General features: G+C 45.0%; 2 protein-coding genes across 2 annotated transcripts in view; one reads left to right on the top strand and one right to left on the bottom strand.

The window, feature by feature from the left end:
- LOC125943394 (uncharacterized) overlaps positions 1 to 11,651 on the bottom strand; it is a 33,406-nt gene extending 21,755 nt beyond the window's left edge. Inside the window, exons 1-2 of the mRNA XM_049662684.1 lie at positions 11,455 to 11,651; positions 9,912 to 10,085 (exon numbers count right to left, since the gene is read on the bottom strand). Of these exons, the coding sequence (XP_049518641.1) occupies positions 9,912 to 10,085; positions 11,455 to 11,648 (368 nt within the window). The 5' untranslated portion in view covers positions 11,649 to 11,651. The remainder of the gene's footprint in view (positions 1 to 9,911; positions 10,086 to 11,454) is intronic.
- Positions 11,652 to 13,777: 2,126 nt separating this feature from the next.
- Positions 13,778 to 24,310, top strand: LOC125943393 (uncharacterized). The gene is made up of 5 exons (XM_049662683.1): positions 13,778 to 13,882; positions 17,056 to 17,243; positions 21,056 to 21,116; positions 22,807 to 22,970; positions 24,262 to 24,310. Exons 2-5 carry the CDS (start codon positions 17,104 to 17,106, stop codon positions 24,308 to 24,310), a joined length of 414 nt encoding a protein of 137 aa, XP_049518640.1. The 5' UTR covers positions 13,778 to 13,882; positions 17,056 to 17,103.
- Positions 24,311 to 26,341: the final 2,031 nt, after the last annotated feature.

The raw sequence follows: 26,341 nt of genomic DNA, 5'->3' as shown, positions 1-26,341 counted from the left end.
CTGACAGTGCTGCTTCCGTTTTTTCAGTATCCTAGCTCCTTCATTTCGCCGACGAGCAACGTCGTGATGCCTACACCAGAGCACTCATCGACCGTTTGGAACACTCTCCAGCCGATACTACTCTATGCCTCTTCGTACTCCGCGACGGTACTCTATACCGTCGTAACCTTCATCCGGCTCCGAGTTCCTACTTGTAGTCCCTACACACCTCCGCTCAACCGTTCTAGAAGAGCTTCACGACGCCCCAACGGCAGGACACCTCGGCGTCTCTCGAACCTATGACCGAGTACGTCGCCGTTTTTTCTGGCCGGGCCTTGCCCGTTTCGTACGGCGTTACGTCGCCGCTTGTGAACTTTGCCAACGACGCAAGAAGCCTTCCCAGCTCCCCGCTGGTTACCTGCAGCCGCTCGACATCCCGGCCGAGCGCTTCCATCGTGTTGGCTTAGACCTTCTCGGCCCCTTTCCGGAATCTACATCAGGAAACAAGTGGATAGCCGTCGCTGCGGACTACGCGACCCGCTGCGCCGTAACACGCGCTCTTCCGACCAGTTGCGCTACTGACGTCGCGGACTTCCTCCTACACGATATCATTTTGATGCATGGTGCTCCGCGTTAAATGCTCACCGACCGTGGCCATACGTTCTTGTCCAAAGTCATTGACGACATCATGCGTGCCTGCTCAAGACAGCACAAAATTACCACCTCCTACCACCCACAAACGAATGGCCTCACTGAGTGTTTGAACCGCACGCTTACAGACATGCTATCGAAGTACGTTTCCGCCGACCACCGTGACTGGGACCTGGCTCTACCTGACATTACCTTTGCGTACAACTCTTCCCGTCTCAAAACTGCTGGCTTTTCCCCGTTTTACCTCTTGTATGGCCGAGAACCGACGCTACCACTAGACACTGTGATTCCGTTCCCCATAGCTTCAACTAGCGATTATGCCCGTGATGCAATCGCCCGTGCTGACATGCTCGCCAACTTGCGCGTGCTCGTCTGCAAGTGTCTCAAGAAAAACAGAAACAACGCTACGACCTCCGTCACCGTGATGTGCATTTTGCGCCCGGCACCCTCGTGTTGCTTTGGACACCATCGCGTAAAGTTGGCCTTTGTGAAAAACTGCTCTCCTGTTACACAGGCCCATATCGCGTGCTCCGCCAAGTGACCGATGTCACCTACGAAATCGTTCTAGCCACGCCCACTACGTCCTCCGCTGTGACAACCAGTGATATTGTCCACGTCGCCCGGCTCAAACCCTACACCTCTCCAAGCACCTTGGATATTCAACAGCACCGTGACGGCGCTTTTGCCGCCGGGGGGGTAGTATTACGATAGCATCGAAAGATGTTGAAGAGACGAGCCGCCGCGCGAAAGACGATGAAGTGTGTCTGTGCTCTTGGTGCGAGCGATTGTGGGCCTGGCTGTCTGGCTCCAGTGTAAATAGCCTGTAAATAGCCTCTTTCGTCTGTGTCCTTCCACACGTAACAATATCAGATGGGGGTATTCGTGGATTTCGTAACGTCGCGTAACATAGAGGCGAAGTGGGAGTAGTCCGAAATAATTTTGTCCAATCTTGTAGGGCTGATTGCAGAAATGGGATAGAAACAGTTTAGAATACCTTTAGGCTATAGCGCCCATGGTTACGACCTCTACATATGAACATGACTTAAAAAATTATGGAGTTAAAAAATGGTTGTTTGTTCATTTCGCTATGGGCTTACGCCAGCAGTATATCTGGGCCCTACTAGATATTTAGAATCGCAGCTAAAGCGTCTATTTTAAATATGTGACTGACCGACCCAGCCAGCGTAGGCAGTCGGAAGAAGGCAGCCCATGCACTCGTAAATGCCTGGTCAAGGGCAAAACTAAAACACCCTTTCTTGTGAGTACAGGAAGCATGCCTGATAATAATGTTTGCTATATAGGGACGGTCGTCTTTACGTTTTATGTGATTTTTGAAAATCGCCTAGGGCAAATACCATAATTATTGTCCTTGAGCCGTATAATTTGAAGAGGTGGTTGTTATTAAAACTAGAAATCAAACGACAAATTCACCTAATTAACGAGGATTTCGAAATAAATTTCTTATTTAATTACTTTACTGCACACATTTCAATTTTCGCATTGTTGCCGCTGAGGATGAATACAGCTTCAATATCTTACTTCCGAATGTGTGGGATAAAGTTACTGGGTGAAGTTCCAGTTACTGTTGTCCTTCAGTGCATAAAAGAGTGTCTTCTTGACAATGTAAGTGGAACAATAGTGAACTTTTACGGAGAGTTTGATGGCGCACATCTCCAAACTGGTGTTATTCTGGAAATTCATTCCAAGTGAACAAGTATTGGAAGCTCCCCAGCTACGATTCGTAAACTGTAATATGTGCCCTTAAGGTAAATTAGGAAGTTAATTAGTAAATATTTCATAATTAGTTTATGCGGGTGTTGATTTCTCGAGAAAGTAATGTACGCCTCTCTGAATAATCCAGCAGGAGGACTAGAATGATGTTATATGCAAGCGGCGATCTTTAAAAATTTCGTAAAGCTAAAAGATGATCTCCCCATATATGGTCAAACCACATAAAACCAACAGACAATGATAACGAGACGCGCCGCAGTGGCTTAGCGGCTATGGTGTTGCGCCGCTAAGCACGAGGTCGCGGGATCGAATCCTGGCCTCGGCGGCCGCATTTCGGTGGTGGCGAAATGCAAGAACACCCGTGTCCCCTGCATTGGGGGCACGTTAAAGATCCCCTGGTGGTCACAATTAATCTGGAGTCCCCCATTACGGCGAGCCTGATTATCAAATCGTGGCTTTGGCACGTAAAACCCCATAATTCAGTGACAACAAGGAAAGTACAGGCGCTGGCTAACCCTTCGAGGTTAAGCTCTACTAAACGTGTCTAAATACTCAGGAAAGTGGACGAGAAAACGGCGCCGCGGTAGCTTAATGGGTGAGAGCATCGCACGCTTAGTGCGAAGACGTGGGTTCCTATCCTACCTACGGCCATCCGCTTTTCTCCGACTCTCCTTTTCATTTATTTATAATCTCTCTATTATCTTATCTCTATTATCTTAATCTCTCTATTATCATTTATCTATAATCAATTAAATAAGCAAGCAATTCCCCTTATGCTTTCCGTGTTGTCATTGTCTGTTGGATTTACATGGTTGTGACTTGGTACAGCTCCCGAGCCCATAGTGTTGCGTTTTGATTGCCACTGGATGCATTCATGTCATGTGTCTTCACTAATCCTATCTGGCGCCGTCGAAACTAACCCTGGCCCTGCCAGCCTGGACACGGTACTGGCCGAATTACAGATACTAACCGCAGGCCAAACGACACTTTTGCAAGACATAAAGGATGTCAAACTGCAGCTGACCACAACAGACAAAACAATCAACGACCTTAATAAGCTCGTGACGAGTCCCATACTCAAGCCATCATACCTCTACGTCAAGACATAGAAGCACTGCAGACAACATCAACTGAAACAACTCGCCTGGTCACAGCGTTAAAGGCCCGCTTCGACGACGCCGAAAACCGATCCCGCCGCAATAATCTAATCTTCTGCGGAATCTCTGACCCTACCACAAATTAAACCTTTACTAAGTCTGAAGAAATAATAATTCAGATCTGCCGTGATCATCTACAAACTGACATTAATCCCATAGATAAAGAACGGTCACATGGCTTAGGGAAACATGCCGAGGATCGGAATCGTCCAGTTATAATAACATTCGCGCATTGGAAAACGAAAGACGCTCTTCTGTCAAAAGGACGAATGCTGAAAGGGACAGGTTATAGTGTAGGTGAAGATTTCTCTCGCCCGGTTCAGAAAGCAAGGAAGGCCTTTCTGGCTTTCGCTAAATCTAAATCGGTTTGATTCGCTCTACGCTATAAACTATTGTTTATAGCGTAGAGACTGAACAATATATTTTTGACGAATCAACTAACTCTGTAAAGGAAACTCTGTAGCAATCATCCCGTCCTCTACAAAAAAAAAAAGAATCAACCAAGACTTGCATCCAGAAATGATTTTCCCTTTTCGCAGGCTTTACTAACGAACGCTGTTATCTTCCGATCGAAGCGCGAGCTTGTCTCTAATATTAATCATATCATCAACAGGCAGCAACATACTCATTCTAACAGAAACTTGGGTACGTCACTGATACCGAAGTTCTCGCCGAGCTATCTGACTTCCAAGTTTATCGAGCTGACCGCGTAGGCACAAGGGGTGGCGTTGTTATAGCAGTTCACCGGCAACTTCCGTGTTCGTTTATTAATATCGTGGCTAAACTCGAAATGCCATGGCTATTATATCGCGCATCACCAATTACAGTGCTACTGGAAGTTTGCTACAGGCCTCCGCATGCCACTCCTGAATTCTGTGATGAGCTCAATAACAACTTAATACAACTTAGGGCAACATACCCTAATGCGTCCATCCTCCTTTTCGGAGATTTTAATTTCCCAAATATAGACGGGAGAAACTTACCATCTTCTTCATTAGTAGGTCCCGCAGACACAAGTAATTTTATCGACATCTGTTTGAACTTTAATCTGACGCAATTAGTTTCTGAGCCAACGCGCGTCTCGCCGGAATCCGCAAGCATTCTGGACCTAATCCCGACTAATAACCCTAGTACACTCTCTTCCAATGCACACCTTCGATGAATTAGTGACCATGACGTCATTCACGCTAGTTTCTCTTTTCCTGTAACACCAAATAAGACACATAAGAAAACCATAAGACTTTACGAAAAGGGTAAATATGACGCAATTAACCACAAACTTGAAGCCTTAATTCCTTCCCACGTTTGAAGCTGCGTATCACTATCAGTCAATACATGATAACTTTAAGAATAAGTTAAAAGATTTGACTAATAAATATATTCCGCAAGATATCATTCGCATTAGTAATCAAAAACCATAGTTTACTAACGCCTTGAAAATCAAGAAAATAAAAAAATTGTCGCTGTTTCACCTGAAAGTCGAAGCATCAATTGCGATAGCAAATTAGTAGAGTGCTATATGGAGTAAGGTTAGTAGTTTTATCAGCTTTATAAACTTGGACATGCAGCAGCACCAGCAACGCGCAGAACTGTAGTCGACTCCATCGGCGTTTTGCCCGCGTTCACACCGAACGCGCGCGGCGTCAGTGACTGTCGGCGGTGCCTCTGGGGGCGGCTCGGAGGTTTTCGCCGAGATCAGAATTGGACACTCGTCGAGCAGCGTCTTATATGAATACGCATTTGGAGCCGCAACGTCGCCTCCCCTCCCTCCCTCCCTCCTAGAGCACTGCACGGGCCGATTTTTTCAGCCCGGGCCCGGGCCGGGCCCGTTTTTACATTGGGCGGCCCGCCCGAGCCCGATCAAAACTTTTATGGCGAGACCCGGGCCCGGCCCGGGCCCGGAAATAACCTACGTTACCCGCCCGGCCCGGCCCGCCAGCCCTTTACCTTAGGCCCGAGCGCGGCCCGAGCGCGACACGAAACCGGCCCGAACCCGGCCAGAGACCGAAAAATAATGTTTTTCATAGTTGAGACGCCCGAGAATAACTCGCTTCACGTTACATGCACACTACCACAAAGCCCGAGCCCGGCCCGGGCCCGCGTCAAAAAACCCGAGCCCGGCCCGGGCCCGGGTCAAAAAGTACACGCCGTGCCCGAGCCCGGCCCGAGCCCGTGAAAAAAAAAAACTGTTCTACCCGGCCCGGCCCGGCCCACGGGCCGGGCCGGGCTAGGGCTTTTGGGTAAGCCCGAGCCCGTGCAGTGCTCTACTCCCTCCCGTCCCCCCACGGCCTTTCGGGCGACGGAAGAAGTCGCGTTTGCTCTCTGTATATGGTGGTTGTAGAGGAGGAAAGAGACGCCTAATTCTGCAGCCCTTCAGGGAGCACGACGCTGAACACGCCTTTGCTCTCTGACGTGCGTTCGCTCCCCGTGAAAGCACGCGTCCCTCGCGCCCTTTCACTCGCCCATACAGCGTCCCGAGCGCGGTGACGATTTCATCGCCGTTGACGTCATACGGAACCTCACGGCGACGGCGACGATGACGCCGACGGCAGAAATCCGCTTTGGAGTGTTCATATAATTGCTATCGCAATAATAACGAGAACTCACATCGATTGGAAATTTACTACAAAGCTGAAAACCAATATCTGATTGCAATTCGCAGCGCAAAGTGTTCCTTTTATGCCAATAAATTCCCAAATTTACTGCGCACTAACCTAAGACAGTCTTGGCAAGTAATAAACCCTCATCCAGTTCCCACCATTATGCTCACCAACGACTCACACGAGGCGATTACCGATACTGAATGCGCTGACATCTTTAACTCCGCATATGCATCAGCATTCACGCAAGATATCTAAAGAAATTTTTTTGCCTTTATTTGATATTGAAGCTCACCTGCTGCGCATCACATTTTATGCAGACAGAATTTAATCCATAATCCAGAAGACTAAGCTATCATCTTCATTTGGCATTGATGAAATTAACTCTAAACTTTTAATAAACAGAAGACACATAGTTGCATAGTACTTGTCCTTTTTGTTCTCTCGGTCACTCTCTACAGGAACCATGCCGGATTATTGGAAAGTGAGAAAAGGTCGTTCCATTCTACGAAACAGGTAGCAGAAATTCTCCATTAAAGTATTCACCCATTTCACAAACAAGCCTGCCGTACAAGGTCATAGAACATGCCATCTACTCTCAAAGCATTGCTTTCTTAGACTGTAATCACTTTTTTCACCCTTCCCAACATGGTTTTTGCAAAGGTTTCTCTTGCGAAACCCAATTAGCTCTTTTCGTTCATGACTTGATTACTAACCTTGACACCAATGCACAGACTGACGCTATCTTTTTAGATTTTGCAAGAGCATTTGATAATGTATCCCACCGGCAGTTGCTACTAAAACTTCAACTACTGAAATTTGACCGTAACCTACTGATGTAGATAACGGAATTGTTGTCTAATCGCACACAAATGGTTTTAGTCAACAACAACCTATCAAGCCCCCTCCCAGTAACCTCTGGCGTGCCCCAAGAATCCGTCCTTGGCCCCTTGTTATTCTTAATATACATTATTGATTTACCTAACTGTGTCTCCTGTAAGATACGCATGTTTGCAGACGACTGCGTTATCTACCGCACTATCAATAACTCCTTTGACCAAACTGCTCTCCAGAATTATCTTAACCGTGTCTTAGACTGGTGCACCATTCTCTGATGACCCTTAACTCCAGCAAATGTAAATGCGTGTCCTTCTCCCGCCGCCGAAACCCCATCTTCTTCCCATACACAATTAATAACATGCCGCTAGAACCAGTGCAATCTTATAAGTATCTAGGTGTAAACCTATCTCATTATTTGTCTTGGCGCGCACATGTCACTAACAATATCGCCGCAGCTAACAAAACCTTAGGCTTTCTAAAACGGAACCTACGGAAGGTTCCACCAGATGTAAAATTGCTAGCTTATAAGTCACTTGTTAGGCCGAAACTAGAATACGCGTCAGCCATCTGGAGGCCGCATCAAGCATATCTCATCGACGCATTAGAATCAGTTCAAAAATGTGCTGGTAGATTCATTCATACCTCAAACTCATATGACGTCAGCGTTTCAGTTCTGAAATCAGAATTCGGCCTATCAATGCTTTCATGTCGACGTCACATTTGCAGTCTTTCCCTGTACCACAAGTTCTGCTTTTGTTCCCTTAATCAAGCACCTTACATCAGAGCAGCAGCATGCATATCTCACCGCACCAGCCATCCACTTCAAGTAGCGCACCCACGTGCTTGGACCACCGCCTTCACTGCCTCCTTTTTCTTCCGAGTCATGAGAGACTGGAATGGCCTTCCTCCCAACATCGCTACTACCGCCTGCCCATCCTCGTTTATAGAACTTGTCACAGACGATTTTGTTAAATGATTATTTATCACGATGTTTGCGCGATTTTATAAAAACCCACCATTTATGTAATGTAGTCCCCTTCGGGGGACATTTAAGGTAATAAACGGAACTGAACTTACGAAAGCTGGGCCCTCTGTTCCCTTTTTTTCTTGTTCACTACTATATGTATGTCACACGAATGAGCCCGACCTTAGGAATCTTGTGAAACGGTTATCTTCATGTCACATGACCGAAAACACCACTCAACTACACTACACAGATTGCTGTCATTTCTTGTTGGTTTCATCGTGACACTCCGTTTAAGTTTAGCAATAGTGATGCAAAATTACGCCACGCTTTCTAAAGAATCATGGCTCTCGGTGTCCCGCGGTAACTACAACCTTGTGCTAGGTCAGCCTATCCCAAATAAGGAACCTGCAGGCTGGAGTGACTGCGAAAAGCTAGCTTTCGGTTGCCGACTGACCATGTTGACCGGCTATTCTCTAGTTGTTCAATTGTATAAGGCCAGCCTCATCGTGATTGGCGCTTCGACTTGAGTCACTTTTTTACTCTAGGTTAAGACCCTGTAAGAGCGCTAAAAGAAACCGGCCGAAGACAAGATGGTAGATTTCATGTCTTGGTTATGTCTTCTTTTCCTCTGCCGCTAATCCAGCCAGCCCTACTTGCATTACGTCAGCCTTACAATATACACCAACTAATCCAGCTTTGTTTTTTTTTTCGCAATGCATTGGTGACAAAGTCTCAGCATAATATATGTAAAAGCATCGAACATTATGCGAGCTTCGAAGCTACAGTGAGTTCTACCAATCCAGCACCTGCTCTTCAATATATCGCACACAATATTGATCACTCCCAAGTCATTCGGCAAAGTCAGGAATTTCTCAGATTTTTTTTTTCACACAAGCACCGCTAGAGAAATTAACACTGTTTGAATACTGCGCTCAAACTTTTCTTACACGTGATTTCCTTGTTACTCTCATATTAGCGCTCAACATGGCCGTTCCCAGTACCCACATTTTTTCATAATATATAATTCCAAAAAGCAATATCTTGCGTAAAAAGATATTTGTCCTTTAGCTATGAATTTCGTAAGAATGCTTACTCATTTATTAGAAATAAAAGATAATTTTTGTACATTCCACATTATTTACCTTCCGTTGCTTGCTGAAGCTATGAGGATGCGAGCGAGGATTCCACACCTGTCCACATGTGTCATTAGCAGTATTAATTGATCCGATTACACTGGCGCACATACCAGGAAGCTCATTATAACAGGCGTTGTTCTAGGTTTAGCACTTGGGTGCAACAAAATGCGGTTCCGAAGCTCTGTGATCGATGTGCATGTAAAAGAGCATGACGATACTTCTTGCTCCATTTCTCTATGGCACTGAGGATAGCAGCGGCAGAGTGGAGCCAATTGCCTTACCGGTCGGCGTGTGGCATTGTAAGTGGAGGCGTTGCTGGGGTAGGACAGCACTGATTTTCTATTGTAGCCTGTGCTGTGATTGTAGCCTTCCTGTATTCATTAAAGCATAAATCAATGCCAATTTTTTCTACAGAAAGTTCTGATCGGCGCACTGAGAAATAATTGTGTTCGTTATCGCACTCCGAGCAAATGTATCCATAAAAACAAGTTTCGCTACACGCTTTCTGTTTCTGCTTCATACCTTTCAACCAGATAGGGAGAAACTGCCACTGTGTTCTTTCACGCGGTTTTCACAAATCTACGCTGCTGAAGAGCTCTCAGGGACTATGTCGCACATTGTGATGCTAAAGGGATGAAGAACAAGGATCAAGGCCCGTAGAATATGCCTTCACATAGCGGTATTTCCGTCTTGCCACAGACAGAGAATGGGACGTCTTCGTCATGGCCTGACTTCGTGTTGCCTTTGCGAAGACTCGGCGAAATTTAGGCAGCAAAAAGTGCGCTCTCCAAAGCTTGTATCTGGTCCCCTGTGAAACATCCCGGCTGAGATATAAACTTTTAGAACTTACGTCACTAGGCGAAAGTGAAACTGGAAAAGGAAGAATTTCGCCAGTGGCGCCCAGGTGGAATGCGGCTGCCGGACCGTAAATGTGAGGAACATGAAGAGTGCCTGGACCCCGTGAAACAGTTCGTCGACGTCGCGCATCAGGAACGTCATCATGAACACCAGGCCGAAGCTATCCCTGCGAAAGTATTGCAGTGACTGAAGATGTTCACAGTAATTGAAAATAATAGCATATACTAAATAGCGCGACGAAAATAAAGTTTGTCAGAAATATTGGAATACCATGTTCTTCGTGAAACCAAATGGGTTTCTAAAGTAATTTGTATTTTGCTTCAATTATCAATGTTATAGCTTTACAGTTCGTAAATGTTGTACATGTTCTTGCACTTAATCACGCTTACTACGTAATCTATATACTCCATGATGTGCGCTGTAGGCCAACACTTGTAATAAAAACATGGTTAAACGTGTAGCACGTTGTGGTGAAAGGTTGTCAAATAAATCAGCAAATAAAACTTTAGATTTAAAAAAATGCGCGATTATTGCGCCAGCCTGGCCGAGCCACTGTAGTCCTTGCCTAATAACACGCTACAGCGTACTAATTACTCCATATTAAGAGCTGTTTGTATCACCTTCGTCGAAACCTGGAACAGCGCGACTGAAGCGAGAGGCAATAAGCACTTCCCGGTGGAGCGTGAAAACCACCGACTGTACTTTTTATCCAAAGAACGCCATCCTTTTGCAGTCTGTCAAGAACATAGAAGACAATACAAGTGGATGTGTGCACTGCCAGCGAGATGTCATGCTCTAACAGACATTTCCAGTTATAATGATGTGGTATTTGTGGGATGCTTGTGCTGTTTATTTAAAATTAAATTCTGCAGTTTTACATGCAAGAGCTACGATACGATTATAAGGCACGCCGTAGTGGGCAACTTGGGATTCAGTTTGACGACCCGGGTTCTTGAACCCAGTGCACGGTTCACGGGCGTTCTTGCATTTTGCCCCCGCCGAAATACGGCCTCGATATACTGCCGCGCCCTCTGGCTTAGCAGCGCAACGCCAAAGAGACTACGCCACCAGGGCCGGTGCCTACATATTCACCTTCCTAAAATGGAGGTCTAGGCTAGAGGTTACGAGGTTCACTTGCTGTTCGTATGAGCTGCACGTGTTGTAGAATAAATTTGCTCTGTTAATGCTCGGTTGAGAATTTGTTAGGTTTTCGTGCGTGCAACCTATGCCAAAATCTTTAAAGTTTCTTGTTTGTAGAAACAGGACTCCACAGATTAGCCCTTAAAGCTGCGAAGTACAAATAAATAGAGAAGTGATTTCGCAATAGATTTCGAATATGCAGAAAAATTCTTGCGACGCGCAGAAGCAATGACAGCAGTATATTTGAATTTAGGAAGAAAAGGTATTCAAAATTAAAATGTGGTTTTCACTATGACCAGACAGACTGGGTTAAAGTAGGGGCGGCCTTTGGACAGCGGCGCCATCTGGCGTCTTCTGCGCATGCAGGATCAGAGCAGCTTCAGTGCTGCACTCACTTGACAAAGAGCACATTCATGATGAAGCGCAGGTTGTACAGTAGAGAGGACAGGAACGTGTTTCTCTCCATGAGAAGGCGCATGCGATTGTAGGTGACGCCGAGGAATTGTCGCAAGATGAAGAGCGGGTTGCGGGCGTGGAACAGCTGGTCCACCTCGGACATGAGACCGATGCTGTCCATCACCCCCTCCATGTTGCGCTGCGAACGAAAAGCTTCAGGATCGCGAGCACCGAAAGTCGCCGCAGGAGCACATTTGTCCTTCGAAAACTTTTTCAGCAGAACAGTGCTACACAGCACGTCACCACGAGCGTCAGACATAAAACGAGAAACTGGATATAGGTGGCAGAACTAGGACTCTCCTCGCTTGGCTATGTAAAGTTGACTCGTCTCTTAACAAAAGCAAATTGTGCTGCCTGGAACCTCGAAGGTTTGTGCTCGGTGAACGTACTCGGCGCCGGAGTGTTCATTCTATGGCTGCAACCATGTTTTTTGTAAGTCGTTCTTTTTTTAGATTTGCGGCATGCGAGAAATGCGCGAGAAGCAAGCGCGAGAAACAACAAGCGAAACAAACAAGCGCGAGAAATGATCAGACTTAATCATTACATGCTCGCGAGACTGCTTCCATCGTTTCATGGCCATGGTTCATGGCCATGGTTTGTGCCATGGTTTGTGCTATGATTTGTGTTGGAGCTGAATAAGGTAGAAAATAGGTGACATTTTCTTCCCTCAGTTTCACTAGAAGTGTTCAACCAATTGTGATGCTCGTAGGACGCGCCTCATTCGGCCGCCATGGTAAACAAGGTAGAGAACACGAGCGAGTGCAACAAGCAAAACAAGACAGCTACAAAACAAAAAGCATCTCGGTCATTTATTCCAGGGGCTGTTTCTATAAAGTAATGTTCGTCACAACGAAAACAGTGTTCGCTCCCTACTCAAAAATCCCTCAAACCAAAGAAAATGAGTTGATTCTTCTGGCTCCTACTAGCGATAATTCAAAGTGATCAGAAATAAAGTTGGCTTAATTATGCCTAACATCAAGCGAAAAGCGGCCATTATTTTGTGTTAGCTTGACTGACCTCTATCGTAGTTTCCAAGAGGTTAAAAGTAAGCTTGCATACAAGTGAAGCATACCTTGCGCCGTCTTTATATGCACAAGCAAAAAAGTCAATGGGATCGTATTGACACTGTACGTTAGCTCAATCAAAGGGTTTGGTATTTATCATGAATGATGCTTAATTACCAGTAATGAAAGACCTTGTGGTTATTCCTGTATCAACTCAAAATCTTAAGTGCACTATAAGAGCTCAGCAGTGTCTCTATTCTGTACTTGGAAAACGAGGTACAAACTCGTCGTAACCGGGAGAGAACAACTTTTTTCTGCGTCGCCCATCACCTGCACTTCATTGAAGCGTAGAAAGAAGGCATGGGCATTGTTTTGGCTGCCCCACGTGGTATTCCAAGCCACTCGGAGGGTCTTCGCGCTATCTCTGCCTTCCATAAGTCATGTTCATCCTAGCGAAGTATAATATAAACGATTCTCACCTGTTTTGTGAATTTTTCTCTTGTCTGAATTTTGACTTCGCCTTGAATTATGGTGCTACCTATGTGCCAGCCATGATTAACTCCTTCTCCTTGTCCTCTGAACGAGTGGCTCATACCCACTATAGAAGATCGGTGAAGAGACAAGTGGGTGAAACCTAATAAACACGGAAAATAAATTTCACTTCCAATTTGGCGACAACTGATAAATTTCATGACAGATTAATGAAAGTAAATGATCTCGCTTGAATTGACATGGCGCTAAAAATATATATAATATCGAATTGGAAATTTAATGGGAATAATAAAATCCTGGATGGTGTTGCAAATATCCGCGTGAAAACACTCGAGGGCCGAAGCTCCAAATGAAATGATTGTCAGATCCAGGCCGATCTTGCGAATGGGAATTTCAGACATTATTTTTCTCAATACAGTAAAGCCTCCTTATTACAGGAAATACAAAGGCGGAACTCCTCAAATCAGGCCTGTGCAGGAAAGAAACACAAAGAGGGAATCCGACAGTGTAATTTGGTGAGGGATACTTTACGCTGGCGTGTATGGAACGATTTAGTACGTCAGGGATATAATAGGTGTCGATATTCAGACAAAGTAGTTAGCGTGGAGTTATACAAGACTTGCTTAAAACTACGCGTTCGAAATCTAACCACACTGAAATAGACAGACAATGCTACCACGGAAAAAACAGGGCTGTTAAGTAATGTCTTGGCCAACATCATCGTGGCACAAAACGACGAAGATGCACTGCTTTCTGTTCACGAGCTTATGGCGCGCGCACTCGGCGTCCAAGTGTTCGAGCGATCGCGACAGACCGACCTTCTTGCTTGACCTACCGCAACCTTCGGCTGCCTGCGCGCTTTGATTTACAGGTGAGTGCCGCATTCGCAGCAATGCTTTTCCACTCCATCTAACTACATTGAAGGCTCAGCTTCTCTCTTCCCTGAGCGGGCGGTGTCCTTGTAAACAATTGGGCATTAGGCCTCGCTTCTCCCTTTTTAATATGTATTCGTTATACAGCGTAGCTGTTAATGCAAGTAGATGCGCTCAGAAGCGTTATATGCCTGTTTTCATGGTGATAGAATACTCGCGAAGTTTATACTATAAGGACATGTGGGGAACGTTAGCAGCAATATGCAGGTAAATTTAAAAGCGTGTGAGTTAAATAGGGGTTCAATTAGGATTGCTACACTATTGTTTTCCGTCCGTTAAGAAGTGTAATATGAAAGGCTAACAAAGTTAGTCTTTCATATTACACTTCCTTGCCAAATCACCAAAACACCAAATCTTTGCCAAAACACCAAATCTTTGCCAAAACAGCAAATCTTTGCGGTAACGTCGTGGTGTAATATGAAAGGCTAACAAAGTTAGCCTTTCATATTACACAACGACGTTACGGCAAAGATTTGGTGTTTAAAGGAAATCGGGGCAACACTATGGGTGACGTTTAGCGGAACTTGGAAGTGTGTAGATTAAGCATGTACCTTGAAAATAATTGTGAATTCTCGTATTCTCTCAATTTCGATGCGTTAAACGAGCAGTGTAGTTGGGTTCCCAGCTTCCTGTTTCTTGGCACGTTGTTTATATATTGTCGAAGCCGGAAGCCTGTTGCATGTTACGATAAATGTTTACACTGCGGAATTCCACCCTTTGTAGAAAATTACTTATTCAAGCGTTCCATTGTTTGCAACGTTTTCCAGGGTCTTCAAAATAATGTAGAACACACCACCTTCAAACTTGGTGAAAGTTCGAGAAATCTTAAGTTTTATTTATGGCCAACGTTGCACGTTTCTGGCTTAACTAGAAGCGTTGCAAGTAGTTACTGAACCTTGCTTTTTTCCTCATTTGCATTCGTAGTCGTAGTGTGTTGCATTTGGTCGTAGTCTGTTTTCTGAGTACCCTCGGTGAACTAAACAAGCCACCTTGTTTATAGTTTGCAAAAAAGATTGGCAAGCTTTAAAGTGTTTGGGTTTAGTACGGTATTTGCAATAAATTACGTATGGAAGTGTTCCGGAGTGGTGTGTGTTTCACGAGCCGAGCAAAATTTTGCACGCATCTCTATCATAACTACAAATTCCACCAAAATCTAAGTTAGCACTCATATACAGCGCGCGCCAGCTAGCCCAAACAAAGTTTTAAATCGCCAGACACCGTCATAAACAGCTCTGAAAGCCTGCCAGTGCCCTTAATAGAGGTCTCAGTGATCGTATTGTGAACGGAGACGGTGCGTTCTAGCGTGTATAATTAAGGAACACGTACTTAATTGGCCCCTGACAGTGCTTTCTTTCCACTCTTGATATGCTTCACCTCACGACAATGTGCTTCACCGCAATACAATAAATATGTTTCACCGCAAAGCAAACCTATATTGCAATGAAGCTGACTGCATGTAACTGATAATTAGGCAACGCTTATAAAACTCTCGCTTTAATTTTTACGTGTAGTCTAGTCGTCCGTGTTTGCATAGCTAAGGTGCCATCATTTACTCATTCTAACACAGGTTTACGAGAAAGCTGACGCAACTATGCAACCACTAACGCTGGCTTCATAGCGAGGTATTGGTGTATGAAATTCAGAGCAATTAGCTGATCAATTGTTCGAAACCGAGTCTCCGCACATGAAGTCGTGCGTGTATACTAGAAGTGGCTATACACACTACACTACGGTCACACCACTTTTCTTCCGTATGAATGCAAGCTTGCGCTGCTTTCTACGTAGAAATAAATCCCTACGCCGTCGCGAAGGAAGAATTTCAGTCATGCTGCAACTTTCTTACTCTAAAGTGCTCGATTTCAATACAGTACGTAAAACTTGTGTTCCCAGATGTCAGTTACGTAAAAGATTTGTGCTTCCTATATCACTGCTACCAAATAGGGCAAAAGGGTTTCCGAATTTCTAGTTACTTTTTTTTTATTGCTACAGTTGTAAGTATCAATGAACTTTCATTGCGTGTTCAAGTGCAAAGTAATGAAAGTTAGGCCACTTTCAAACACGAAATTTGGCGTGGAATCGCGTTGGCCGAAATGCCATTTCTGGTAGATTACCATGACGTCAGGTTCCAGACTGTGTCACTGTCAAATCTAACATTTACAAGCACACCTTCAATGATTTCCTCAAATGGAAAGTTTTGAAGGCAAAAGAAGATGGCAAAGTGAGGAAACGTGTTCTGGGCGCGGCCGCTTTTTCAACTTCGTTTTAGGGGCGAAGCTCCTTAGGGTGTGGGTCTGTCCCTCCTCTGTAGTATGTAGTAGTAGTAGGTAGCTACGTCTACTTTTATGAAAAAAAAATTTCCGAAAGTTGTGTCCGTAGCGCGGAATCGAACAAGGGACCCCTCGCTTCCGAACGCGCGGCGCTAACCACTACGCCACGAAGCGCACATGGACACACGCACCACGATGACAATAAATACCCAACATTAACGAATGACTGCGCGTTTCTAACGCGTTTGTGCTAGCGCGTTACGGCCCGTGTAAGAAGCTGGTGTAAGACGCTGTGGCCTCTCCGCCTTACCCCCGTATTCATAAACGCCCCTCGACTTGAACTTGACTTGCCACCGCCTTGGGCAGCGCGTTCGAAACGCGTTGAAGGCGGTGGCAAGTCAAGTTCAAGTCGAGGAGCGTTTATGAATACGGGGGTTATACTCTCTCAGCAGTCATGTGATGGCGTCGGCAAACGCGGTGCACGTTCCGGCATGTGTAAACGGCTGCGTAAGACGCTGTGGCCTCTCCCCCTTACTAGAGAGTACTGCACGTTTCTAACGCGTTTGTGCTAGCGTCCCCTTAAGCGGGAGATGGTGCAATTATAATGAAGGGCGCTGTTATAAAATAGGAAGGACGTCACATATGGCGCGTGTCATTGGTGGAAGTCAATCGTTCGATTTAGTGCGGCGAGACTGGGCGAATTACACGGAAGATTCACGGTTTACCGATGATTCCCTCCGGAGCTTAGCCCACTCATCATCATTCACCCAGTGGATATGCGGTGTTTTTTTTACGAGTCCTGGTATCCATTGGATTCTGTGCGTCTCATTTGGTCTTTTCTGCAGCCAGGTTCGCCAAGCAGTTGGCACGCGTTGCATTGCACGGAGTCAGCCATGGAAAATGAGACGAAAACGAGCGCTTCACGAGAAACGAGCAGCATCTCTGGCGCCAGCGCCGCGGTCGGTCCGGCTACCACGACGTCCGAGCAGCGCGGGGGACAGGAACAGGAAGCCTCGCAGGAGGAAGAATCAGAGTGAGGCGATACAAATAACAACCAAGTTGCTATATAAAGCGTTCGGGGTTTAGATCTGTTTATATCTTAGTAAAATGCTCCGTATGTAACGTCAGCATTTACTTAGAATAACCACACAAATGTGAAGGAAAGGGAGCAGTGAGAATTCAAGACTGGAAAAAAACGGCGAGAAGCAGAACATAGCTCTGGCAGTGCTACATCAGCGTTATGAATGGTTTGGTGCATAATTTCTGACTAAGGCCTGTAGATAAAATTGCGGCGCTGCAATAGTATTGTAAACTTCGTAGTCATGGCTAGTCTTCACAATTACGCACGTATTCTTTGAGGAAGCAGTCTGCTGCTTCATTCATTGTTCTTCGTGATTCAGTTGGTGTGTAGCAAGAAGAAAACCCTTCTTCAGAGTAGTCAAATGTTTCACGTTCTCAGTTGATTTTATTATGTTTTCTAACATTGCACAAATACCGACAGTTTCAATTATGCGTTTTGTTAGATCTTGATGGTGTTCGACCATTAAGTCACCTTGCTTATAACTTCTATATTCTCAATTCCATTTTTTTCTGAACCATGATATTGTAGAAATTAGAGGCTAACTGTGACTAACTTTCTCGTACAACAAATCTGCGGTGAAAAATTAGCTTTAACATAAATAATACAAACTTAGCACAATCGTCCATAACCCCAAGGAGATATTAAGGTCATCGATATAATCATATTGCCCATCATCCTCCTGGCGGCTAAATAGGCACTATAGAGGCGCAAACCGACAGTATAGCTCCATATTTGGCTCTGGTATCCCTATTGGTTCCCTTGTATCTCTTGTAGTTGCACGTACTACTGCTCTAGCCGCGATGTAAAGAATAGTATTTTTTTTTCTTTTTTTTGCCTTTTTTACGGTGAAGCTCTTATTGGTTCACTCCCCCGGTCATTCTATTGTCGGCCGCTGTACGCCGTCGTACGTCACTGTAGTTCCAAAATCCTTAACGAGAAAACTACAAAAGAAACAAAAAGTCCTTGTGCCGCGAGGATTCATACTTGTTACCAACGTATCGGCAGTCCGGTATTCTACCTCTCAGCCACTATGGCGAAGCTACATCAGTGGAGAATACTGATCCTGATGAGCGTAATCACGCCAGCAGCTGCCATGATTGGCTAACGCCCGCTCAACATCATGTGCACTGGATAGAGCTCGCTTCCGCGCCTTTCGTGTTCTAGCGCGTCGTCTTTTCAGATGCAGAGGCGCTCCTAAATCAAAATTTTTTCAACATGTGATCTAGAAACGTGGTTTTATTTCATATTTCGCGGGCTTTCTCAAACTCCGGAAGATAATCACCACGCAGCATGTACGTTGCCACAAAAAAAAATGGTTTGGTCGTTTCTGAACCCCTCTACAACGTAACGAAGCGCACTTGGTACTAAAGGGCATATCAAAAATTTTAAATAATTTCTCTGTTTATAACTACTTAAGCGGAGCATAACAATTGTTTAATGAGCTCCGCATGACGGACAACCATCTGTCATTGGTTTCACGCAGCTACGGTTAACCACTTTTCCTTTTAAATGCTTGGTTCATGTTATGTGAAACACCCTGCATAACTCGTTTGAACGGTGGCAATATGTTATGCCGCTTCATTGATTCAATGCTAAGCGCATTAGCGTCGACAGTCACCGTTAGATGGGTTCTGCCGCAATTTTTTTGAATATCGCATATCATACACAACGTTGGGACGCAGCCAATGCTCCAATATTTGGTTTGGCAGTCAATATGCCTTTTTACCGTGCAGCGGTTGCAGCATGTGGACGCAGAAAAAGATATTGCCCACATATGAAGGCTCAATACAAGCACGTCAGTTGTGTTATACATTGAAAAATGAAGCAAACATTTGTGTTCATTGAAACAAATTAGTTTCTAAAAAGATATTAAAGTTTAAAAAAACAAGAAATTGTAAAGAATGACAGGAAGTGTGAGTTGATTTCTTCTAATTATACTGGAGGACTAGTGTAACTGAGGTCTATTTTCTGAGTTTAAGAGGTCCGGCATCTGGAAACGAAGAACTTGGCGCCCATAATTAGTCATGGAACCTGGTAGGAATCAAATAGTATAATGCGGGTAGCATAAGGATATCGTTACGCGGTAAACTGGTCAAAGTATCGAAAACAGCACTATTATTTTCTTATATAAGAATGTTCAAGTGTACAGTTCTGATACAAGTGTAGGCTTTAATAAGGAGAACAATGGCCCCATGTGATTGTCCAATGGTACTGTTGACAGAGGGGTCGCAGCGGAGTGCCCGCACAAGGAACCAGCGCAGCCGGCTTCTAGAACAGCACTCCGCTGCGACCCTTCGGTTTCGCAACAGTGGTGACCCAGACGTGATGTTGGCCAGCTGCAAGCCGCTTCAAGCTGCGCTAACCATAAGCCGACGTAGCGTGACCGGAACGGTGGTATAGGTGGGCTGAACTGGGGCTCCGGCCAGTTAGCCATAGCAGCGTGTCGCTCGGTCAAAGGTGCGTTCTCCCGGGTCACCACTGTAAGGTCCTCTTGGTTGGGCGCTCCGCGGCGACCCCTCGTTTCATTACAGTACATTTGAAATAATTCTTACTACCCTCTTTTGCAATTTATGTAGCCGAGTTATATTTGAATACGTCGTGGTACCCCATACTACATGAGTATACATGTATAGCATGGGAAATGTTTATAAGATAAATAACTTGACACAGGCGTTTTCCCATTTTGTCCCCCTCGCAATGCTGCCTCCGCGACCGGGATTCGATCCCGTGACCTCTTGCTTAGCAGCCCAACACCATAGCCACTGAGCAACCACTAGGGGTGCCGGAAAGTTGGCGCACAAGATGGCTCACGTGTGGACCCCATGACATATTTTCTTGTACAACGGCACTGAAACGTTTTAATTGAGACAATATCGAGCTTACTAAAAACCGAGTATTAAAGGTGGTTTTCTGTCAAGTAGTTTGTTTCTTGGTCAGAAGATAATGGTCTTAGGTTTTGTTTGGTAATCATCAACAATGACGTTTCACTCCAAATCCCTCTCTCGAGCACACTTTTAGCACTTTCGGTCAGCAATTGAATTGTTAGCGCTGATAAAAAACATACTGGAGTCGTCTGCATAAATAACGTCCGGAGCTCTGTCATTCATTCGAGGTAAATCATTTATGTAAATAACGATAATGGTCCTAATATACTGCCTTGCGGAACGCCTTCATGTTTTGATTTATTGTGCGAGATGGATTTCTTATTTGTTGTCGGTGCTGCTGATACATTCGAACTAGCGATATAAACGTGCCTCGGAAGTCGTAATGTTCACGTTCTCAGAGCAAGACATTCAGATTGGTACAACCAAAGGCCTTTGCATAATCGATGAATATGCTGAGCGTGTTCATGAGCTTTTCGACAGTATCCAAGATAGTTTATTTCTGAGTACTGAGCGCGATTGTGTTGACCGGCCTTTCAGAAAATCGACTTGTGAAGCCGTCACGATATTATGTTTGCTCATGACACGCTGCGCCATAGAAAAGCGTGAGGGAGGAGTCTGGCTCTCTCGACACCTCAAATATTGCGGGTCTCGGCAGTGGTAATATCGTGTGTCCCCACGCTGCTTCAATGTTAATCGCATTAATGTCGACATTCATTGTGAGATGCGATCTGCCGTAATTTCTTAACATAAAAATTGACTGTAGAAGCGTAATTTTGCAGCAACAATTTTAAAAAAGATTTTTAAAAGAAAAATTCGGATTTCCAACGAGCATCTTCTCTTAAGAAAACATGTAGGCATGCGATTTTTTGTGATTTCCAGGAAGAAAAAGCCAATCACCAAATTTGAAGAGGAAGCCCAGCCAGCTCCATTTTTGCAGCTGGTAAGCATGACTGAAACGTTTCTGCACCATTCACTCCCCATCCTGTACTCGCGTAAAAAAAACACATAATAGCTGGATGCTTTTTTCAGCGATGAACATTAGAATCCAAGTAGATGACAAAAGAAATCTGGATTTTATACACTTGTTTTAAAGGGACCTTGACATTTCACCTGTGTCAGGGAGATCACGAAGTTTTCCTGAGGGGGGGGGGGAGGGGGGAGGGGCGGCTTATGACAGTTGTACAAGCTATCCCTAAGCACATATATGTTGTTCCCCCTTCTAAAATTACGTTACTTCTGACTAACACTTCCGCACACTAAAACTTCTGCCGGTCTATCTGATGACTACTGACAACTGTGGCTTCTGCCGTCATCTCATGTAGCACTGCGGGTGGCCGAAACGCGCCCCTACACCAAAGCCGCGGGTGAGGCGTGTAAAATGTACACCGATAAGGGTTGTGGGCTTCTGAAAGTGCTCGAAAATCCTTTACATCATCTTTGTTTACTTATCCGCTCCATGCGCTATGAATATGTGTTGTCCGTTTAATTTAACGCGAGTTCGGTGGAGTGCGTGGATAATTAGTCATATCGTATGCACGAGTTGGTTTCTTCACACTTTATTTGCTGGTACTTGTCGCATTTCTATATGCGCTCAACTGAAATGACAAGAATACAATTTGTGGTAAATATACAATAATATGTTTGGTTATTGGATTACCTCCATCAAGAATTGGTCATTTTCATGGTACACGATTACTACGCGTATACTTCAATCTAAAGGAATGTGGCCGCGAAGTACACCACGGAATAAATCTTCTTACCCAATTCACACACACGCTCACGCGGGCTCTTGAAAGAAAGTAGTTTGTTTCTTTTATACCTCATTTTATCAGTGGTCTTATTTCTAATTTGTAATAGCCTTATGCCTTACGGTGCGCTGTTGAAGTAAGACGCACGACAACATCTCCATCTTTCGATCCCACACACATATTCTGTGAAGGACTTTTGAAACGAAGGTAGCTTCCTCACTAAATTCCTACGGTTTCAAACACTGAAAAACATAACACAGCTGGATTTTAAAAATCTTGTGAATAAGACTGCTCGTCGGTAAATTTCCGCATAAAATGTACAAGGAAAACCCACAGGTGGTGGCAAAATTTTAATTAACATCCGTTTATCTTTGGTATCTCGTATGGAATTACTCTTTACAGCTGCAAATATCAGAGACAACATTTCGCAGATATATTCATTCGAACCTCTAAAGCATTCATCAAAGTGAGCGAAGTTGTAACCCGCATGGGGAGGGCGCGTAAGGGGTTTCAACAAGTGATTCAATTTTCTGTTATTCCCCAAAATGCTATACATAAATACTACAATGACAACCATTGCTTTGCAAACTGTCTCCTGATAACTTGTATAGAAATTAGGGCTCTCTTTCGGAGCTCCGGGATTGTTATCGAGTGCCGTCTGCAGCTGATTGCTGTGAAGGTCATGACCCAAAGGCTTTTCAGGCGCTTCACTATGTATACTGACCTAATCACTCCTTGGTGTCGCTATGTCCTATGCTGTCCCCGCTGAGCTGTGCCGTTCACTACGGCGGTGCAAAAAAACCAGTGCGGAACTGTGTTATAATTTCGGTGCTGTAAAACAAGTTCACCCTTTTAGGTAACCGTACCCATTGCGTTGTGCAGTTCAAGTACTCTTCGTTCAAGGACCGCGCCTTCACGGCCATCGGCTGCGCGGTTGCCGTGGTGACAGGCTTCGCCATGCCGACTCTAATCGTGCTTATGGGACGTCTTCTACGCAAGTTCATCGTCTTCCAGTCGGTTGCCAGCGAGCTCTGCGGGAACCAAAGGTGCGCCTTACTTCCCCGGTCTCCGTGTATTCCGTTTCTACAGCAACGCTCACCTTGTAGGATAAGTTCAAGGCGAACATAAACTGCTGTAAATTGAAATTGGCAAAAAGTTTGTTAGCTACGAGGAAGGGGGAAAATATAAGCTCAGGCTTATCCGTGTTTACTTGCCAGTAAGCATCAGCTATATTACACTGAGCTCTTGATCATAACTCGTTGCCTAGCTCTTTTACGTCAGGGCTTTTACGCTTTGAACTCCCTGCAGTGATTACACCAGTCGGGACATTTTATTCCAACCCCTAGCAGGTATTGATTCATCCCGACGGATGAAGCCATTTACAGCCCTGTCACATCCGCTGCTCGTAATCCATCGCTTCACTCCGAACTCATTATTACTGGTCTGGCGCTATTTGGCCATACTTGGCCCTTGCACCACAAAACAGTACATTCATCATCATAGAAGCCATTTATATGGACAGTCAAGCCGCATTTCTGCCGTCGCCGTCGCCGTGAGGCTCCGTATAAAGTCCAAGGGCGATAAAATCGTCGCCGCGCGCCGTATGCTCTGTGTGCTAGTGGAAGCGTGCGAGAATGAACCTGCCATCGCGGATCAATCTCGCGCGCGCAAGGGAGGTAGGCGGGAATTAAGCGCGCGGTCTTCCGTCGCGCGCAGCGCTCCGGGGGGGAGAGTAGCGACGATGGAGGGCGGGGCGTTCTACTCCGGGCGGCCGCACGCGCCCGACTGGGCCGCAATGCTCCGGGGGTCGGGTAGAGAGGGGGCTTCGTTTATTCCGGACGGCTCCGGCGGCCGCGCGCGCCCGCCCGGGCCGCGGTATCCTAAAAGCCATCTGCGTTGAGTCAGTCCGCCGTGCGCTGTACTTTCGTGGCTTAGTTCGCGTTAATGCGAGGCGCAGCCCGAAAGTTAATTCGCTCGCTGCTGCCGCCACGCTTCCTCACTCCAGCGTTTTGACAGCGAGTTTCCATGGTCATGGAGTGACATGTGTTCATGTTTGCTTGTGTGCGCGTGACACCATGCTTGTTCTATGCCTATGTTTACACGTTTACACGGCCGATAAACCTACTATCATTACTTCGTATAGCTGTCCACTAATTTGCTATCGCAATCGATGCTTCGCCTTTCGGGCGAAACTGTGGCTTTTTTACTACGGCTACTTGCCTCGGCATCTATCGTTGCGTGTGCCTCTGGTATGGTCGATAACGTTTATGTTGACACAGACACGCCTTTTCGCTCACATTCCTAATTGACAGTTGTCACATCTTTCTTCGCTTTCAGTTCTGCTGTAATACCATACATTTACGTTGCTCAGGCGAATGAAACGTAAGTAAACAGCGAACACGCTGCTTTTTCCAAGATGGTAACTAACATCGGGAGGTACAGTAAAACACTTGATCTTGCATCCATGCAGCCTATGAAGCACCTCAGCGTGAGAGCTTATACTTCTTCGCGATCCAAATTACTTTACACGAAGCGCTCTGGAGCGGCGATATTGAATCTACTGCGTAAGCAGAATGTGAAGGAATAGCATGCCTTATTTAAGCACTGAAGAAACGTAAGCAGCCAGGTCAAGGTTTTAATGAATGAGCATTGGCGGCATTGGTTCGAACGAGATATGTTGGTTTACCGCAGATTGAGGCGTTCAGGGAATTGCCACGCTGTAACTAAAAAATGTATTTTTTGAAGAAACAGCAATTAAGCCTATAGGGTCACGTCGATGTTTCCGAAGTTGAGTTCTCGAGCGTCGCGCCCATGGTCTATGTGATTGAGTGCGTGTGGTTTGGTACTTGTATACACTGACACGTTGTCTTGCAGAACTTCACAAGAACGGTTCTTATTAAGCAGAACACATATACAAAATGTTTGGCTCATGTGAATCAGTAAGGTAATCGCACCATAACAGCTAGAGCCTGCTTTAGAGGGTTGTGCGCTGCATCTATGTTTAAGTGCATGTGACATGAATTTCAGGGAATCACTATGCATTGCCCAGATTAACAGATAAGCGCCGATAATGACAAGGTCTGCCGAAAAGCATGACTTTTTTCCTCTCAAACTTCAACTCAATCACAGTCGAAGCTTATTATAATTATTACATTACATTACATGCCGGTTTTCGCGGCGTTATGAAACAAATAAGTCACTCACAATGTATATATTAGCAGGAAATGTAGAAATGTTGAGAGTGGTGTGCAGGCAATTTTTGTAAGTGTGTGCGTTAGCGAGGGGTTAAATCAAATTTGCCACTCATTTACGGCTTCTTTGAAGACATTACGAGAAACCCTTGCAACAATTACCTGCTTTCCTAGAATTGCCAAACACGACAGTTATTTTATATTTAGAGTAAATGTGGGCCATACTGTATGTGACCGTATCGAACGATTAAACTGTGCGGGATAATTATGGGCTTTTAAAATAATTACTCAATTCTCGTATTGTCCCAATTTTATGTGCTATACAAGGTGTATTGTTGTTTTTCCCAGTCTTCTCGGGGAACTCTATGAGACATGTCATTTATATTTCGCTCAAGTGGGAAATAAGTTTCAGGTGACCTATAATAATTACAGCGAATTCTAACCTTTGTAGACATTTTCTCAGTCATACGTTTGAGAGCCATGGTACGATTGTACACAACTGCTGGAACTCTGTCAAAGTTATTGATTCGGCGTTGTGCTCTGACGTAAATCTTCGAATCGAAGTATGTTATGTGACGATCAAAATAAATGAAGAAGGCGCAATCTCCGTCATTGTAAAGTATGCGGTGTACATGGTAAAATGGGCTACAAGTAGTCTTGTCTTGGTCGAAATAATGATAGTCTGACTCAGGCATACAACACGTAAAGACATCGACCCGCCAAGCTTTTTCCATTTCAATACGAACGCCTTAGATCTCGATGAGGAGCCTATTTTATTTCTATCGGCCAAGTACAACGTCTTAAATGGCGTCATTGGCACCAATATTACAAAAATTGGAAGACGCTTAAGCTTCGCCCGCCTTTAAGAGTAGAACGCGATAGCGTTATCGGGACCCATTCGCATCGTATCGTTCGCATACGGCAAGTAGGCTTCATTAACTGCTACACTGAACGTTGGAAAGCCAGCTTACAAAGACAAAGCTTACACCGATCCCCTTAAAGTCGGCTTCACTTTTAAACTGGAATGTATTGCTGGAAAGACGTTTTTGCAGGGGCAATAAAGTGGTCTTATATTAAAATGTGAAGACCCTAGCACCTTTTTTTATTATTTTATTAATAGTTTGCTATTGCCCCGACGCACGCGCGTGTCCAAAAATAATTAGCAAGCGAAGTCCCAATTTGACCGATGATAATGATGATTTATTCGCATCCCCTTTGAAACCGGC

The sequence above is a fragment of the Dermacentor silvarum genome, chromosome 2 (genome assembly GCF_013339745.2).
Source record: "Dermacentor silvarum isolate Dsil-2018 chromosome 2, BIME_Dsil_1.4, whole genome shotgun sequence".
Taxonomy (NCBI): domain Eukaryota; kingdom Metazoa; phylum Arthropoda; class Arachnida; order Ixodida; family Ixodidae; genus Dermacentor; species Dermacentor silvarum.
This window is presented reverse-complemented; position numbering and strand designations above follow the sequence as displayed.

What these genes read in the sequence shown, in the direction of transcription:
- LOC125943393 (XM_049662683.1), top strand. Translation starts at nt 17,104, where the DNA reads ATGGAAAATGAGACGAAAACGAGCGCTTCACGAGAAACGAGCAGCATC. An exon ending in CAGCTCCATTTTTGCAGCTG is followed by an intron (nt 21,117 to 22,806) that starts GTAAGCATGACT and finishes TGCGTTGTGCAG; the next exon opens with TTCAAGTACTCTTCGTTCAA. An exon ending in GAGCTCTGCGGGAACCAAAG is followed by an intron (nt 22,971 to 24,261) that starts GTGCGCCTTACT and finishes CTTCGCTTTCAG; the next exon opens with TTCTGCTGTAATACCATACA.